We start from the raw sequence: 18409 nt of genomic DNA, 5'->3' as shown, positions 1-18409 counted from the left end.
CTCCATTGGCGGTTGCACTCGCTTGTTAACCAGAGGGCAATCTTTGTACACGTGCCCCACTTTATGGCAGCGTCGACATCTGCATGGTATACCCTCATAATCCAGGGGCTGCTTTCATGTGAAAGACCTCCACTGCATCGTCAAATATTCTTGCAGACCCCCTCGAGTGTCCATATGAACCAGTGTCCTCGCAAATGCCATCTTTCCCGTAGACAGATATGACTTGTTTGATTTCATATATGTGCCGATTGAATTCTAAATATGCCTAAAAATGTTCTCCGACCAAAAATGCAGGGGGAGGCCAAGAAGCCTTACCCAGATCGGCCTGACCCCGAGTTGCTCTGTGTCCAGATCGAAAAGGGGGGACCATCTCTTTAGCAGGACCGAGGCATGTTCAAAATGCCAATACGATGAGAGTACCTAGTTCGTGAGGTCAGGCTTGGAGAATCTGAGGGCAAACCAGCCCTTTACGAATGTTTGCATAGTAGGCAACTCCACCAAGTGGTTCCCCCAGACCTCCGAAACCCAAGATTTCAGTCGGGCTGTGGTGTAGTTGCATCCCCGTATTCTGCCGACCAGTACCCTATCAGCAAAATCCATGGTCTCTCCCAGCCGAATGTCTTCCTCCAACCTGAGGAATGAGTCCACCTCCTTTGTTCTGAAGCACCGTGTCTTCTTTACTGTCCTATCCTCAGCTGCAGGGTTCCCATGACCTTCTGAGGAGCGCTCCTAGATGGGGGGATTCACCGGGGGAGGGGTAGAAGCAGAGGGAAGACTTTCCGCAGGGGGGGGATACCCGTGAAACTGCCTGAGGGGGGAGGGGAAGTGCATGGCGGGGTTAGAGGAGTTAAGGAAACCGGAGGGGCACGGGGGGAGGGAGGGTTTACGGAAAAACTGGGGTGAGAAAACTGTCCAAGGACCGGGGAGGGAGGGTTAGGGTTAAGGCACCCTGTAGCAAACCCTAAGGTCGTCGGGGACAACGGGGGAGATGAGAGCGACGGCCAGGCAGGGGGGTCATACGACAGGATGAGCTGGTGGTCCGGCAGTCTAGAAAGTGCAGGAAGACTAGAAATTGTCTCTTGCAAATCCTCGCCAAATGAAATGGTCCCCAACTTAGCAGGTTGCAAAGTCTAGATGGAGTCCTCCACTATTTCCTCTTCTGAATAATCCACCATCTCTAGGTCCATTGTTATTCGGGTAAAAACAAATTCCAGCTACCTTGGTAACCACCAGAGGGAGGAGCAGCAAAGCGACAGAGACCGGCAAGGGAGGCCAGAGGTCAAACAGTGATGCTGAAGAGCGGGAACGGGCGATTAGGTAAAAGAAAACGGAGTAAAAACCCCAAAACCACCCATGGTAAATCGTAGGAGGTCTGCACGTGCGATGATGGGGACGTGTGCAGTACTGGTACGAATAGCTACATCCTTCTTTGGCGTCCCCGAAGCAGCTAGCCATGATCACCTGCTACCCTAGCCTGGACCTCCATTTCCATTGCCCTAGCATCCAACAACCCCCCATTTCAACATATGTTGTATTAGATGAGTGGCCATAGGAAATATTTGGGTTCTCTTTATTTCACATATTAACAAACAAGCACACTCTTTAAGAATCAATCCCCTTAACTACCACAATTTTTTTTTATATTTCTAAGATTTGAAGTCCTAAGTCATTAAACCATGTTTTCTAATCTACATGTTGCAAATTATATCTAGTACGCCCCACCAAATTTCTATGGAACTACCACGTAACTACACTTTTTTTTACCCTATCATGACAACTCTATTGGTTGGTTATCTTGCTAGTCTGTGCAGGGAACATAGTGTACTACTACTACTAATTATAATATATTATCTCTCAATAATCACAATGAGAACACTACATCCATGCGTGAGTTACAATAGTTGAGTAGTGGTTATATTATAATCTAGATTGATTAATGAAATGATTGGGAGGCATATATTTAATGGCTATCTGTAAGAGTATGAATATGGCCACAATTTTAAGTAACTTTCGTAATATATGTTCACAATCAAAGTTTTGATGTATTGCGTTACTAAATTATTAGTAATTGTCTTTTTAGGGACTATATTACTCGTCTTATAGTCGAAGTATTTTGATTTTCGATTATTTTACTAAGTTTTTTTAATTTTAATTAAAGTTTTTGGAACAATGCTAAATATTCTTATTTTTGCGTAACTTCAAAAATAATTTTCTAATTTTTGGAAATTTTATTTCTAATTTTTTATTGGCTGAGCGAGCCTTGATGAGAAATAATTTCCTTGGTGGAAGGTGTTTTATTTTTTGTATTTGTCTTCTGATTGAAAAATAAATTTAGAATAAAAAGACTCATTTTTTGAGTGTCCATTCTACAGGTGAGTTCTCTGACGCTGATAATTTAACACTGCTACTACTCTGCCCAATGATTTTAGAACTAATGGGGTAATGGATAATGATGTTAGAACTGATGGGGTTCTGATCCCTTACGTAAGCAAGGGCATGGGGGGTGGGGTTGGGGGGAGGAGAATTAAACAAATATGCAAAGGAAGCTTTCATTGTGTGGAGTGTGGAGGTGCAAATGATAGTAAAGTCCAGTGGCAAAGCCTAACTCAATATTATTTCAAATAGACTAAGAATAAGACAAATAGATTTCAATCTTTCTAATCAAACCATCTAAAAGATTGTGTATTGCTTCAATGTGCAAAGCTTTCCTTGTGTGTAACTTTCATTAGATGGAACTTACAATGAAAATTTTCATTATGGAGAGGAAGCTTCCTCTATACCTCCACACTCTGCATTGGTTATTCCAAAATCTTCTCAAATAACTTTATTTGATTATTCCTTTCCAGGTTTCATTTCTTCGAATCTTAACGTTTCTGAAATGCAACAACTGATGATCTTAAAACATGAACTGAAATTCAAAACCTCGTTTTCTAAGGCTTCTATTTGTCGACCAAAATAAAACCCCTTTATACTCAGTATATTCAATTTAACATAATAGGTGAAATTTTATTTAGTTTCCATTAATATTATCTTCTAAGTTGGATGAAGCTCACATTTATATCAATCTCTTCATTCCATTATATGGGTTTCCATTGAATGATTCAAAGTAGTGTGAAGGTAGTCAAAACACCATAGGGTGGAGATGGTGGTAAGTGAGTTTTGTTTCAGGTTATAAATACTCACATTAATTCATATAATTTCATCATTGAAGTCTTCCAAATATCTGAGCCCTCTCCTTCCCATACTGAGATCCTCTTCTATCATATCATTTATCACCCAATAGTGAGCTTCTTTTTTATATTAAATATGCCAATATCGTTCAAATATCATATTGTTTTTCGGGTAGTTTTTATAGAGGAGATTTCAGATGGAGAACCCTATGATGGTGATCCTGGATATAATCTCGTTCTTGCTCATTTTTGGCTTTTGCAGTGGTAGGTTATTGGAGAATAGTCCATTTTTCAACCCCGACAACCGGTTTGCCTTTGATCCCAATATCAATTCAGTGGTCGACGATGACTCTCGCATACAGATCACCTAATTAAATTGAAAGCTGTAGAAGACCATATATAATTGAAAGTTGTAGAAGACCATAAATAATAAGCGATTTGATGAAAGAAAGGTTAAAAAGTTTTAAGCAAAAAAACACTAAAATTATTAGCTACTGAATAGTAATTCATAAATTGTTAACTCCAAATTTTATAATAATAATTAATATTTTGGAACGATATAGCTATTCATACACCCATGAATAGATAAAGTCTTACCCTTCTATTCAAATGACAAAATCTATGATGATTCTATTGAGCTCACTAACCACCACAATTTTTTTAAATATATACTATTGTCCATCGTTGCAATTTCATTGGTAAAAACATTTAAATGGTAAATGTATTAAATAGCATGAAAGGAATGCTTTAGATTTGAGTCATTGTCTAAGAAGTAGAGTTGATTTATTTTCTACTTAAGTATATTTTAAAACAAGGGTGTAGTTGCATAGTAGCATAGTCAAGAAAATAGAAGTAGAGGTTTTATTATTGATTTTAGAATGATGTATACTGCTTCAACTATTTAATTCATGTACTATTGCAATTTTAGATCACGGTGATTGAAAATTTCCAAATCTTTGTTTAAATGTGATGCCTACTCTCTAATTTCCAACTATAATTTTCATTTTGCAAGTGCTAAGAAGACAAGGTGTAAGAACACATGTGAATGGTATTTTTCTTGCTTTCCATAACATTGATACATTGTACAAAATGTAATGGTATGGAGGAATCATTCATCCTCGACACCTCCACACTCTGCACATGTCTCAAACATGGATGCCGCTATCAATTTACCACCTATTATTTATGGTCTTATACAAATTTCAATTTAATTAGGTGTTTGAACTACTTAATGGGATCTTTAGCTCGGTGATTATGGTTATGTGTAGGATAAAAAATTGAAAATCAACATTCAACTATTTATGCCATTAAACTAAGGAAAGGAAAAAACATTTTGAATTTGGAAAACAATGTGAATAAAATTTTAATGAAAACTTACCTTCCGATATGGCCAACAAGGCACATGATCTTCATGACAAATTTTATTCATACTTGTGTTATCTATTGACATTTCGCAAGTGACTTCTTTTTTTTTAGAGGAAAAAAAACTATATATATTATATGAGGAATATAAAGTAATTGAGATACATTGACAGATCAGGTCTGTATTCCAAAAGAGCAAAAATACCTATGTTCTATAGAGAAATAACATAAAGTCTATGAAACCAAACTTATAATATCTGTATACAAGAGGCTCTGAATATGTTGACTATCTTGCAAGTAGGATCATTTAAAAATCTGGTAAGGCAAAGTCCTTGATCTGATAAGTGACATCATCTGTAACTATCTCAAGATGCCATAAACCAGAAGAGGATAAGAGACCCTTTTTTGAAAGTGCGTCAGCTGTAGAGTTTTTGTCCCTACTGATGTGCTGAATAGAGCATTTCTCCATACAGGTCCAATAGAAGTGTATCCTGTCTCTCCATCCAGTCAGATGCTGGGCTGAAATGGAATTTTTCCTGTTAATTGAATCTACCCATAGCTTGGAATCACCAAAGATTGCCACCTTCTGAATATCTAGGAAAATACAAAATTTTAAAAGACCTGAGAGGGCAATGGCTTCAGCCAGATTGTTTGAACCCTGTCCACCGTGCCAGAATGCATAGAAATGAGATTTTTCAGATATCATTATGTGAAATCTGCATCCGCATTGGCCCTTCTGAGCTGCCCCGTCGAAAAAAGCTGTCGGTAGATGAAGATGAGCAGGCAAAGATCCGGCTGGGGTTTTATGTAAGATCTTATTATACTTCTGTGGGAGCGATTCTAAATGAGCAGAGATTAAATCAAAAACTTTAGCAGAAGAGAAGTGAGAGTTGTTAAAGATACAGTTGTTGCGCCATTTCCAGATAAACCACATGGTTATGATGCATATTCTTCGCCAGAGGATTTTTCTCTTGCTACATTCTATGAACCAATCCTGGATCGAAATTTGCATATCTAGATTGAAACCATAGACTCTTTCTATTTCCAGCCAAATGAGATGTGATTGCTTGCACTTGAGAAAAATATGAAGGTTTGATTCCTCGTCTTCTCTGCATAATGAACATATGTTAGGTCCATTCCATCCCCTCTTCAGTAAGTTTTCCCAGGTCAGATTCCGATTGTGAAATGTGAGCCAAGAGAAGAGGATCATCTTCGGAGGACAGCTATCTTTCCAGAAGGTAAGAGGAAAAATTGGGGATCGAGCAGAGTGTTGTCCTATCAATTTCTGATATATTCCTTTTACAGATATATTATCCTCCTCATTTTGGATGTTCCAGGATAAATAATCCGATTCTCTTGATCTGGTGAGACCCCCATTCTGCAACCTCTGTTTAATGCTCTGCCACTGCTGCGCATACTCTTTGGGAATATTCAATACAGATGCATCTTTCCAGCGCGGAATAGGGCCGTCCCAGTCAGCTATCAATTTGTCCCAATAAAAGATTCCACGTCTATGGAAATGCTGAAGAAGAGAAACCGGGATATCAATAACATCTGACCCGCATATGAAAATATCTTTGCCAATAATGATGTTGTTCCCCTTTTGAAAACGCCATATCAGGTGCTCCAGACAGATAGCTTCTATTTTGCGAAAGTTGCGCCATATGGGAGATCCATATGCTGCGCCAATAGAGTCTCTCTGATACCAGCTGTGGAAATTCTTATTTGCTAGATATTTCGATCTGATCAGCTGACTCCACGGGCCGCCTCCTTGTATAGCTCTCCAGAAGGATTTGCACAGGAGAGCTCTACCAAAAATTCTTAAGCTTAATAAACCCCAGTCGCCCATCGCCTTAGGAAGAGAGATGCCAGACAATTTTGAAAGATGAAATTTACGCTTCTCAGCATGCCCTCCCCATATGAAATTAGCGGAAAGACTGTTCAAGTTGTTGATAATACTCGCAGGAAGATGATAAAGGTGTGCCCAATAAACAGAGAGTTGATTCAGAATGGATTGCACTAAAATAACTCTCCCAGCCAATGAAAGACAACGATATTCCCATCCTGAGATTCTCCTATAGAATCTGTCCACCAACCAGGACCAATCGGCTCTTGTATAGCCATTCGCCTTGATTCGGAAACCCAGATATTTAATGCCACTGCTGATATGATAAGATTTTATACCAAAAAGCTCAGATAGCCAAATTACATCTTCCAGCTTGAGATCAGAATGAAATATAGATGATTTATCCAGATTTACCTGAAGTCCCGTAGCCCTTTGAAATTTATCCAATATCATATGAAAGTGCATCCAAGTAGACTTGCAAAACATGGCAAATAATAATATGTCGTCTACAAATAAGTTATGAGACAGAGATATGTTCCTGCAAATTCTAAGTGGGCGCCATGCTTTCTCTTCAACTGCCTTATGGATGTGTAAACTGAGAGAGTCAATGGCCAGAATAAATAATAATGGGGACAAGGAACATCCTTGGCGTAGCCCCCTCTCAGCACTGAAGAAAGGAGTAGGAGATTCGTTTATGATGATAGCGTAACCCACAGGATCAACACAAGTCATGATCCAGTTGATCATGTTGCTCTTCAGCCCAATTCTAGCCAACAAACATCTGATATATGCCCAATCAATACAATTGTAAGCCTTTCTCAGATCTACTTTAAGTAAGACCACTTCACTTTTCTTAGAGTGAATAGAAAATAAAGCCTCATGAGTAACTGCCACCACGTCATGGATACTTCGGCCTTTGATAAAACCATACTGTTCTTTTGAAATTGATTCTGATAATACTCCTTTCAGTCTTTCTGCTATGATCTTTGAAGTTATTTTGAAGGTGGTATTACATAAAGAGATAGGCCGATAGTCCATAAAAGTCTAAGCTTCCTTTTTTTGGGGAATGAGGGCTATATATGTCGAGCTCATCTGCCTGCTGATTTTCCCCTTTATTCTGATCTCTTCTAGCATTTTTAGTAAATCGTCCTTGATATGATCATAAAAGTGTATATAAAATTCTATAGACCAGCTGTCTGGTCCGGGGCTCTTGTCCCTACTGAAAGATTTCATTGCCATCAATAATTCTTCCTCTGATATAGGCTGGAAAAGCTGGTCGTTCTCTTCTTCATTAAACATCACCAAGTAAGCTTCGATGCCCCACAAAATATCCTGAAAACTTCTATGATCCATCCTTCGATATTGGTTCCTGAAATGAGTTACAGCTTGCTTTGCAATATCTTGTTGAGAGACGAGACATGCACCATTCTCGTCTTTAATTTTCCATATAGCATTTTTAAGTCTTCTTGCATTCGCATACCTCTGGAAGAACTTTGAATTTTTATCGCCTTCTTTCATCCATAAGGCTCTGCTTTTCAGGCGCCAAAATATTTCTTCTTTTTTCAGATATTGCAGTTTTCTTTTCTAGAGATTCTTGAAAAGACGTCTCTTTTCGAAGGATAGAAAATTATAATCTGAAGAGTTTGTCCACTTCTCTAATTGCTCTTGGATGGCTTGAAGTTCTCTTCTGGATGCTCTTCTTTTCATATTCTGCCATTTTTAAGTGACTTCATGACTATCGAAAGAGATATTAACACTGCAAGGTTGGGAAATTTAATCTAGGTCGCTCTTTCCCTTGCCTTATGCAATCAATTGCTTGCACGATTGATTGCTTGCTTTAAATGGTATAATTACAATGTTACTGTTATCACAAAATCAAGCACTGAAGGCTGCTAATCAGTCAGACTTTGTGTAACTATTTCAAACCAGACTTTTGACTAAGGCTTAGCCTCCTTAGCCTGAGAGGGCTCTCTCAAAGGGTTATTGATTTTAAATATTGATGAGATGGCTAACTCTTGCAAAGTAAATTTAACATATAAATTGGCTGGACAGACCTCACAAAGATTTCCATTGGGCTCATGGAGTTAATCATCATTTCAGCAAACTATAAAACCACTCATTCATAGAAGTCAGGGCATGTAATGTTTAAGCACTCAAGACACCTCTCAAATAAACCTCAACTTACAAATACACACAGGAAATCAGAGCAGCAGAGTGAATTCTGAGTGATTGTGTATCTATAAAGCTGTAAAACATAAAGGATAAAACAAAACCACATATATCTTGAGCATCTGAAACAATGTATGAATCCTGAGAAGAAAAAGCAGTCATTTGTATTACTGAAAACAAGTTCTTACATAAGCCAAAATAAACTCTGTTTCTCAAAAACATCCAACCCCCATTACATAGAGGTTTCAGCTATATATAGACACCTACTTCTAACTACTTAGAGCTACCTCCTCCAGCATGAGGGGAGCTCGATGACTGCCACTAATGACACCTACTAACTTTTAACTAACTAATTAAATACATTAAGTGCTGAGCTGTAATTACAAAGAGTCCCAACTAAACTAAAACTCTAATTCTATCCTCCTCGTAACATGATTCCTCCTTGCAGCTTTGACACTTGGCTTCCTCTTCGTTTGGCCGAGATAACTGAGAAGTGGATGCAATGAACAAGGTTAGCATTGGATACTGAATGCGCTGATGGTTCATTCATCATAAGAACAAACCCCTATTTTTCCGGTCCTTGTCTCCCACCATCCTTCGAAAGTTAAGCAACATGTTCCCAGCTCTTTAATACCCCAAAATTTATGAGCATCACCATATTTCAGATGTGCTGGAGGCTTCATTGATTGAACATGTGTCTCTCTTTCAAAATTCCCGTTCATATTATCAAAATAGCTGCTCTGCATTTAAAATCACCACCTACAGCAGTTTCGTAGCGCGCTACGAAACTGCTGTGTGATTTAAAAAAAAACACAGTCTTCCTCTAAACTCCTCACAAAATTGAATAGCTGCTGTTGCCATTCTTCAGTTTCACCTTTGCTATGCTGGGATTCAGAATCACATTCTCTGTATCCTTCATAAGGCTAGAGTGGGTTACCTTCTTTTCCTCATCAATGATCACCTCAAGCTTAGGCCTAACATGATTATTGAGAACTGAAGCACACAAAATCGATGCCCTTTTTATATATTTTTTATCTTTGTCTCGTCCTTTGTCCTTGCATTTGTTCATGTATCTCAGGGTACGTGCTGCCTCATCCACAAGCTCAACAGTCCACTCTCGGTCATTCGAAGCACCATAAAAAGCGGGGTCCCTTTGATTGAACGAAGCACCATTGTATTGCAAGACATAGCTCTTGCAAATCCAAAGTCGCAAAGCTTGACAACACCTCCAGCACCAATAAGAATATTTTGAGGCTTCATATCACGATGTATAATACGATGAGAATGGAGATAATGAAGTGCACGCGCCAGTTGCTTAGCAATAGCCTGAACTTGTGCTTCAGGAAGTCATTTGTCATCTTCAAGAATCTCCAATAGTTCACCCTGTGCAAATTCTGTGACAACACAAAACTCCTGTGGACTTTCAAATGCATCTAGCATCTCTATGGTATTTTCATGCTTCAGCTGTCGTAATATCTCAATTTCCTGCCTCAGATTGTCAATGTCTTTTTCACTCTTTCCATGCTTTAAGATAAACTTCATAGCAACTGTCTGCCCTGTGTACTTGCGCCTGCCTTTGAACACCTTTCCAAAAGAACCTTCACCAACTAACTCTACAACATGATAATTTTCCACGCCCATCTTACAAATTATTGAAAATGGCAGAGATAAGTTCCTTGCAGTAGTAAGAGACCTTCGTCGAATGAACAGAGAATGAGTGGCCCCGTTCGGTGATCCGGAGGGTGCGTAGGATCAGATCGGAATGCAAACCTAGCCATCAGTAAATCTACAGCATATTCAGCAGCTACATACAGTATGCCCCACCGCTTCTGCCAAGCTATTTTTGAACCCTTCTTGTTTGGGACTAACACCCCTTTCCTTATTTTGCTTCCGCTTCAACATTCGAAGCGACAGAGGCAATCCTACACCATCTGCCTTCTTTTCAAAAGTTACAGGGGAAATTCTACTAACATTTATGCCCTCATAGAAAGCAGCTATATCAGTAGTGAAAAGACGAGGCATGCACCACGACTCAGGGTAAACCATTTAACCTTATACTTGTTAGTGTTTAAAACCGCAGCCAGTTCAATGCCAAAGTATCCTCCACCAACAATCACAGCTGTGCATTCTTGGCTAATGTATATATGGGAAGAATGAGGATGAAGCATCCGACCATCTTCTTCATCGGATGCATCACCAAGGCATGCAATTGCCTCAAAAAGAGATTGCTCATGCTATTTTAGTGCCGCCTTAGCTTTCTCTACATTGGTAGGATCAAGATGATCACCTCTAAAAACCCTTTCCACCTCCTTGATAAGCTTGTCAGTCTCCCGTAACTCAATACTAACAGGTTCCTTGCTGCGTGTACCATTTTGAGAAGATCCATAGCCCTTTGAACTCTGCCACATACAATGCAACTTAGAGAACCAGCCTTCCCCTGCTTCCACTTGTTTTGCTATAATGTCAAACTCAGACAACTGTGCTGTAATGCTTCTGCCAGCTAGTGGAAAGGCATCTAAGCTGAAATAATGCTTTTAATGTTTGATGCGTTCACTTTTTACAAGCCCATGATATTTTTACAAAGAGCATCCCAAGACATACGCTGATATTCCAAGCTGCTTTTATCTTATAAATCCTTTCATCATTTGCGCCAGCTTGAAAGGAGGAACATAAACACCGCCACTTCTTCCAAGCGCCTTTTCAGTGTTTCTAACTCCCTCTTTCAGAACTCTGTTCAATAGGCATGCTAGGATTTTGGGTCTCCACTGAAAACTCGAACAAATCCCCAATTTCGTAGCACGCTACGAAATCACCTAAACAGGTAGCGCTGCGAAACTGCTAAAAAGGATTCATGCGCTGCGAAAACACCTTGTCCTTAAGCTAGGCTAAAAAATTTTGGCAACAGAATTTTCAGTGATAACAGTGGCTCCACTTGGGATAGTGTGCCCTTGTGGTACACTAAGAACTCGCAGGTCCAGTGCCTTATAAAACTTATTTGACAACATCCTCTTTCAGCTTCTTGGGCCTTCACCTCGGGCTTTAGCTGGATGATCACTGTTAGGAAAAAGAAAACTACATCTACTGAAAAATGCTCAGTTGACCTTGAGCTTATTTGCATTTACCTACCTACCTACCCTAACAATTTCAACTTCTTTCTGCTCAATCAATATGAAATTTCCAATGTAGCCAATCCTCTGTTTTATCTGACATTTGAGTCCTTTGGCTGTGCTTGAAACAAAAATAAACCAGATACTGAAGTAACCAAGGCAGCATGAGGTGTAACTGTTCTTCAACATGAAAATATAACTGGAATCCTGAACAGTAAATCTTTTCCATGTATTCAGCTATAGGGTCAAAAAACACATGGTTAGTTTGCTGATTCTCATAACATTCTATATCTTCAAACAACTTATCCTCGGCCACACCAAATTTATTTGATATGCTATCCAACTGCCTTTCTGAATGATGCTCACAAACAATGTAATTTTCCTCACTATTATGATTATTATTTGAAGTAAGCTGCTGCAAGGAATTACAAAATTGAACAAGCTTATCCTCTGCCTGAGGGTCGTAAAAGCTATCTTCCAGTACTTCTTCTTGCTGTTTGCAATCAATTTCATCTTCAGAATACTGCTGCATCTCTTCATTCATATCAAGGGATGAAACACGGTTTTCACAAATAAACCCCTGCTGATCTTCATGCTGCGTTTCATGAGAGGTTATACTTTCTTCTCGGTGCTGAAATGCATTGTTATGAAGAGCCTCTAAAATTTCTTCATCCATAAATTCATCATCATCATAACAATCCTCCAAGTACTGAATAAGATTTAAAGAATGCCTACAGCAATCTTTAAGCAGCAATAAGGAAGGATAACCTTCTTTATACATTTCACAGAATTCATCATGAAAACTAGCAAGCGAATATATTGAACCATTTTCCAGACTTTTATACCAAGACCATGCTTTTCCTTCTAAAGTGGTCATAAACATTTTCATGAGACAATCTTCAGGGAAATGAACCTTAAGACTGCGTACATGCATATGGAATTTAACCAAATGAAGAGCAGCATCATCTTTCTTTTCATCTTTGAATATTGGAAGATCCTCTAACCAATCAACCTCCGGCATAGGATTTGGAAAACCAGGGATATGAGACCGATTCATAGGAGCATACCTGGCATTCATTCTTGCAGTGGAATCCATCTTGAAACTTCATCAAGCTACTGATCTTCTAGCAGTGGAGTCACCTTCTAATTTCTTATTTGATGTGTGGAGTCGCCAAGGTAGTTTTGCAGCCTCAAAAGATGTCTGAGCTCCTGCTACCTTCAGAAGTTCAACCATTGATTTTGGGAATGAATAATCTTCGACTCCCGGCAGACGCACCAAAATGTTATCACAAAATCAAGCAAGGAAGGCTGCTAATCAGTCAGACTCTGTGTAACTATTTCAAACCAGACTTTTGACTAAGGCTTAGCCTCCTTAGCCTGAGAGGGCTCTCTCAAAGGGTTATTGATTTTAAATATTGATGAGATGGCTAACTCTTGCAAAGTAAATTTAACATATAAATTGGCTGGACAGACCTCACAAAGATTTCCATTGGGCTCATGGAGTTAATCATCATTTCAGCAAACTATAAAACCACTCATTCATAGAAGTCAGGGCATGTAATGTTTAAGCACTCAAGACACCTCTCAAATAAACCTCAACTTACAAATACACACAGGAAATCAGAGCAGCAGAGTGAATTCTGAGTGATTGTGTATCTATAAAGCTGTAAAACATAAAGGATAAAACAAAACCACATATATCTTGAGCATCTGAAACAATGTATGAATCCTGAGAAGAAAAAGCAGTCATTTGTATTACTGAAAACAAGTTCTTACATAAGCCAAAATAAACTCTGTTTCTCAAAAACATCCAACCCCCATTACATAGAGGTTTCAGCTATATATAGACACCTACTTCTAACTACTTAGAGCTACCTCCTCCAGCATGAGGGGAGCTCGATGACTGCCACTAATGACACCTACTAACTTTTAACTAACTAATTAAATACATTAAGTGCTGAGCTGTAATTACAAAGAGTCCCAACTAAACTAAAACTCTAATTCTATCCTCCTCGTAACATGATTCCTCCTTGCAGCTTTGACACTTGGCTTCCTCTTCGTTTGGCCGAGATAACTGAGAAGTGGATGCAATGAACAAGGTTAGCATTGGATACTGAATGCGCTGATGGTTCATTGATCATAAGAACAAACCCCTGTTTTTCCGGTCCTTGTCTCCCACCATCCTTCGAAAGTTAAGCAACATGTTCCCAGCTCTTTAATACCCCAAAATTTATGAGCATCACCATATTTCAGATGTGCTGGAGGCTTCATTGATTGAACATGTGTCTCTCTTTCAAAATTCCCGTTCATATTATCAAAATAGCTGCTCTGCATTTAAAATCACCACCTACAGCAGTTTCGTAGCGCGCTACGAAACTGCTGTGTGATTTAAAAAAAAACACAGTCTTCCTCTAAACTCCTCACAAAATTGAATAGCTGCTGTTGCCATTCTTCAGTTTCACCTTTGCTATGCTGGGATTCAGAATCACATTCTCTGTATCCTCCATAAGGCTAGAGTGGGTTACCTTCTTTTCCTCATCAATGATCACCTCAAGCTTAGGCCTAACATGATTATTGAGAACTGAAGCACACAAAATCGATGCCCTTTTTATATATTTTTTATCTTTGTCTCGTCCTTTGTCCTTGCATTTGTTCATGTATCTCAGGGTACGTGCTGCCTCATCCACAAGCTCAACAGTCCACTCTCGGTCATTCGAAGCACCATAAAAAGCGGGGTCCCTTTGATTGAACGAAGCACCATTGTATTGCATGACATAGCTCTTGCAAATCCAAAGTCGCAAAGCTTGACAACACCTCCAGCACCAATAAGAATATTTTGAGGCTTCATATCACGATGTATAATACGATGAGAATGGAGATAATGAAGTGCCCGCGCCAGTTGCTTAGCAATAGCCTGAACTTGTGCTTCAGGAAGTCATTTGTCATCTTCAAGAATCTCCAATAGTTCACCCTGTGCAAATTCTGTGACAACACAAAACTCCTGTGGACTTTCAAATGCATCTAGCATCTCTATGGTATTTTCATGCTTCAGCTGTCGTAATATCTCAATTTCCTGCCTCAGATTGTCAATGTCTTTTTCACTCTTTCCATGCTTTAAGATAAACTTCATAGCAACTGTCTGCCCTGTGTACTTGCGCCTGCCTTTGAACACCTTTCCAAAAGAACCTTCACCAACTAACTCTACAACATGATAATTTTCCACGCCCATCTTACAAATTATTGAAAATGGCGGAGATAAGTTCCTTGCAGCAGTAAGAGACCTTCGTCGAATGAACAGAGAATAAGTGGCCCCGTTCGGTGATCTGGAGGGTGCGTAGGATCAGATCGGAATGCAAACCCAGCCATCAGTAAATCTACAGCATCTTCAGCAGCTACATACAGTATGCCCCACCGCTTCTGCCAAGCTATTTCTGAACCCTTCTTGTTTGGGACTAACACCCCTTTCCTTATTTTGCTTCCGCTTCAACATTCGAAGCGACAGAGGCAATCCTACACCATCTGCCTTCTTTTCAAAAGTTACAGGGGAAATTCTACTAACATTTATGCCCTCATAGAAAGCAGCTATATCAGTAGTGAAAAGACGAGGCATGCACCACGACTCAGGGTAAACCATTTAACCTTATACTTGTTAGTGTTTAAAACCGCAGCCAGTTCAAGGCCAAAGTATCCTCCACCAACAATCACAGCTGTGCATTCTTGGCTAATGTATATATGGGAAGAATGAGGATGAAGCATCCGACCATCTTCTTCATCGGATGCATCACCAAGGCATGCAATTGCCTCAAAAAGAGATTGCTCATGCTATTTTAGTGCCGCCTTAGCTTTCTCTACATTGGTAGGATCAAGATGATCACCTCTAAAAACCCTTTCCACCTCCTTGATAAGCTTGTCAGTCTCCCGTAACTCAATACTAACAGGTTCCTTGCTGCGTGTACCATTTTGAGAAGATCCATAGCCCTTTGAACTCTGCCACATACAATGCAACTTAGAGAACCAGCCTTCCCCTGCTTCCACTTGTTTTGCTATAATGTCAAACTCAGACAACCGTGCTGTAATGCTTCTGCCAGCTAGCGGAAAGGCATCTAAGCTGAAATAATGCTTTTAATGTTTGATGCGTTCACTTTTTACAAGCCCATGATATTTTTACAAAGAGCATCCCAAGACATACGCTGATATTCCAAGCTGCTTTTATCTTATAAATCCTTTCATCATTTGTGCCAGCTTGAAAGGAGGAACATAAACACCGCCACTTCTTCCAAGCGCCTTTTCAGTGTTTCTAACTCCCTCTTTCAGAACTCTGTTCAATAGGCATGCTAGGATTTTGGGTCTCCACTGAAAACTCGAACAAATCCCCAATTTCGTAGCACGCTACGAAATCACCTAAACAGGTAGCGCTGCGAAACTGCTAAAAAGGATTCATGCGCTGCGAAAACACCTTGTCCTTAAGCTAGGCTAAAAAATTTTGGCAACAAAATTTTCAGTGATAACAGTTACATAGGTTCGAATGCATTACACAGTTTAATTGCATTACCAATTCATCGTTACGAAAGCTTGATTGCATTATACAATAGATATCTTTCTTTGCAAGTTTGATTGATTTCTTTATGAGTACTAATATTTACTAATTTTCTATTTAAACATGAGCAATATACTAATTTCACACACATGTAATTTGTTTTAATAATTTTAATCAACCTCATGAACAATGGTCATAGATAATTCTTTCTTTTTGCAGTAAATTGCAATGCAGAGTGTGGAGGTGCGGAGAAGTGCGATTAGAAAGACCTCTGCACATTCACACTCCACATTGCGTAAACAAAATGTCTTACCTCCACACACCTCCACACTCTACATTGCATAAACAAAATGCATGCCCATTAATTTCTTTCATGGCCATTAAATTATCTAACCACCTTCAATTTATTGCTAAAAGAAAGCATTATCTATGATCATTAATCATGAAGTTGATTAAAATTATTAAAAAAATTATATGCGTGTGCAATTAGTGTATTGGTCATGTTAATTAAGTAAATGTTTATGACAAAACAAAAGTTTAAGATAAAAAATAAAAAAGGTCATTACATATCACATAATGCACATCTTTAAACGATCATCAAATCTATAATGAAAATAAGGTCCATTTAAGAAAAAATCCAACAATAAATAAGAAATACAATAGTTATATACTATCATCAATCTTCTTAAAGATATTAATCCCAAATAGAGGATTGTCCAACCGTGAGGTTTTCATATTATAGGCAACACACTGATTAGAGGTGGAATGGAATGACGACTTGTAACCTAACTTCTGTAGAAATTCTCACTATAGATCACTTGATAATGCAATGTAACTAAAGCAAAATACTTGATCTACTTCTACTATCAAACTTGCGGAAGCTTAATCGATTTTGAGCAAGATCAAACAGAACACATATAACAGAGAAAAAGAATCAATCACACATGAAACACAGAAGAATACTCTGGGGAAAGCCTCAGCTAAAAACCTCGCTATTTGAATTATCATACAAGTGGAAATATCGCAGGATTACACAAAGCTTTAGCTCTCACAGCTATCCAACTCTTAGTTCAATCCGTCTCCCTGCTCATAGACAAACTAGACAACTCATATGCCTTTCCTTCTGTCCTCCAAGCCTCCTATTTCCTTGCGTTGTTTTTCCTGGGTGTTCTTGCTGTAACCTTGTGTGACACTAATCTCACACACTGCTCCAACACACTGTAAAACTATGCAATCCTCAAGGAATGAAATTCCTTCTGCATGCAAGAGATTTTCTTATAGGAAAATTCTAGCAACTGATAGTACACTGTCCCTGCCTTTAATCTCAACTGGGTCTTTGTCTGAACTGACATGCATGAATTATTCATGAGAGAATATTCAGTTATCTAGAGTACACTAGTTTCATGCATGCATGAATTAACTGACTGAACTCACAGTCAGTTCCACAAACTGTTTGAAACTAATCTAACTGGACTTAACTCAATTAACTGAGCTGACTAATTACAACTCAAATACAACTCATCCTTATCTCCTTAATTAAGGGATAACTTCCTCAATCAAAGGGATAACTGTTGCATGACTTCACAAAGACTTCATGTTTGAATTTCTCCAACTAATTAACTCGGGATGAATTAATTAATTATTTTTCAAACAACTGGTGAGACTAAATTCAAATTTTAATTCAAGGACAAATTAAAATTGGAATATATCCTAAAATGCTATCTATAGCAATGCTATTTATAGCATTTCTATTTTTATCATTTCTTGTTGTTATTTTCAACACTCCCTCTAAAAAAGAAAGGGATTATCTTCCACCCCTATCCTGTCTCCATGGAACTCGAATTTACACTTTGACAATGCCTGAGTCAAAATGTTAGCATCTTGATCCTCAATCGAAATATAATGCAACAACATGATCCTCCTTGCCGCACAGTCTCTGAGATGATGATACCGAATGTCGATATGCTTGGACCTGTCATGAAATACTGGATTCTCAGGTAGTTTGATACAACTATTATTATCACAATAGATCACAGTTGGATCCATCCTCTGATCGAACAAACCAACTAGAATTTTCCGCATCCAAATGTCCTCACATGCTGCCTGACTTGCAGCCATGTATTTAGCCTCTGCTGAGCTGAGTGCAACTGACCTCTATTTCCTGTTGTACCAAGAAACTACAGCTAAACCAAGGTTGAAAATTCCTCCTGATGTGCTC

At 38.8% G+C, this 18409-nt stretch overlaps 1 protein-coding gene and 1 pseudogene across 1 annotated transcript; both read right to left on the bottom strand.

The window, feature by feature from the left end:
* Positions 1-4839: 4839 nt before the first annotated feature.
* On the bottom strand, positions 4840-7416 carry LOC149182756 (uncharacterized). Its single transcript, XM_089414663.1, has one exon. The coding sequence runs from the start codon at positions 7414-7416 to the stop codon at positions 4840-4842; it is 2577 nt and encodes an 858-aa protein (XP_089270789.1).
* A 2478-nt stretch (positions 7417-9894) lies between these two features.
* LOC149182755 (serine/threonine-protein kinase TIO pseudogene) lies at positions 9895-10593 on the bottom strand (annotated as a pseudogene).
* Positions 10594-18409: the final 7816 nt, after the last annotated feature.

Source organism: Pinus tabuliformis, chromosome 3_2, assembly GCF_031772625.1.
Source record: "Pinus tabuliformis cultivar Carrire ecotype Pingquan chromosome 3_2, CPIR1, whole genome shotgun sequence".
Taxonomy (NCBI): Eukaryota; Viridiplantae; Streptophyta; class Pinopsida; order Pinales; family Pinaceae; genus Pinus; species Pinus tabuliformis.
Note: the sequence above shows the minus strand (reverse complement) of the source record. Positions and strands in the feature narration are given on the sequence as shown.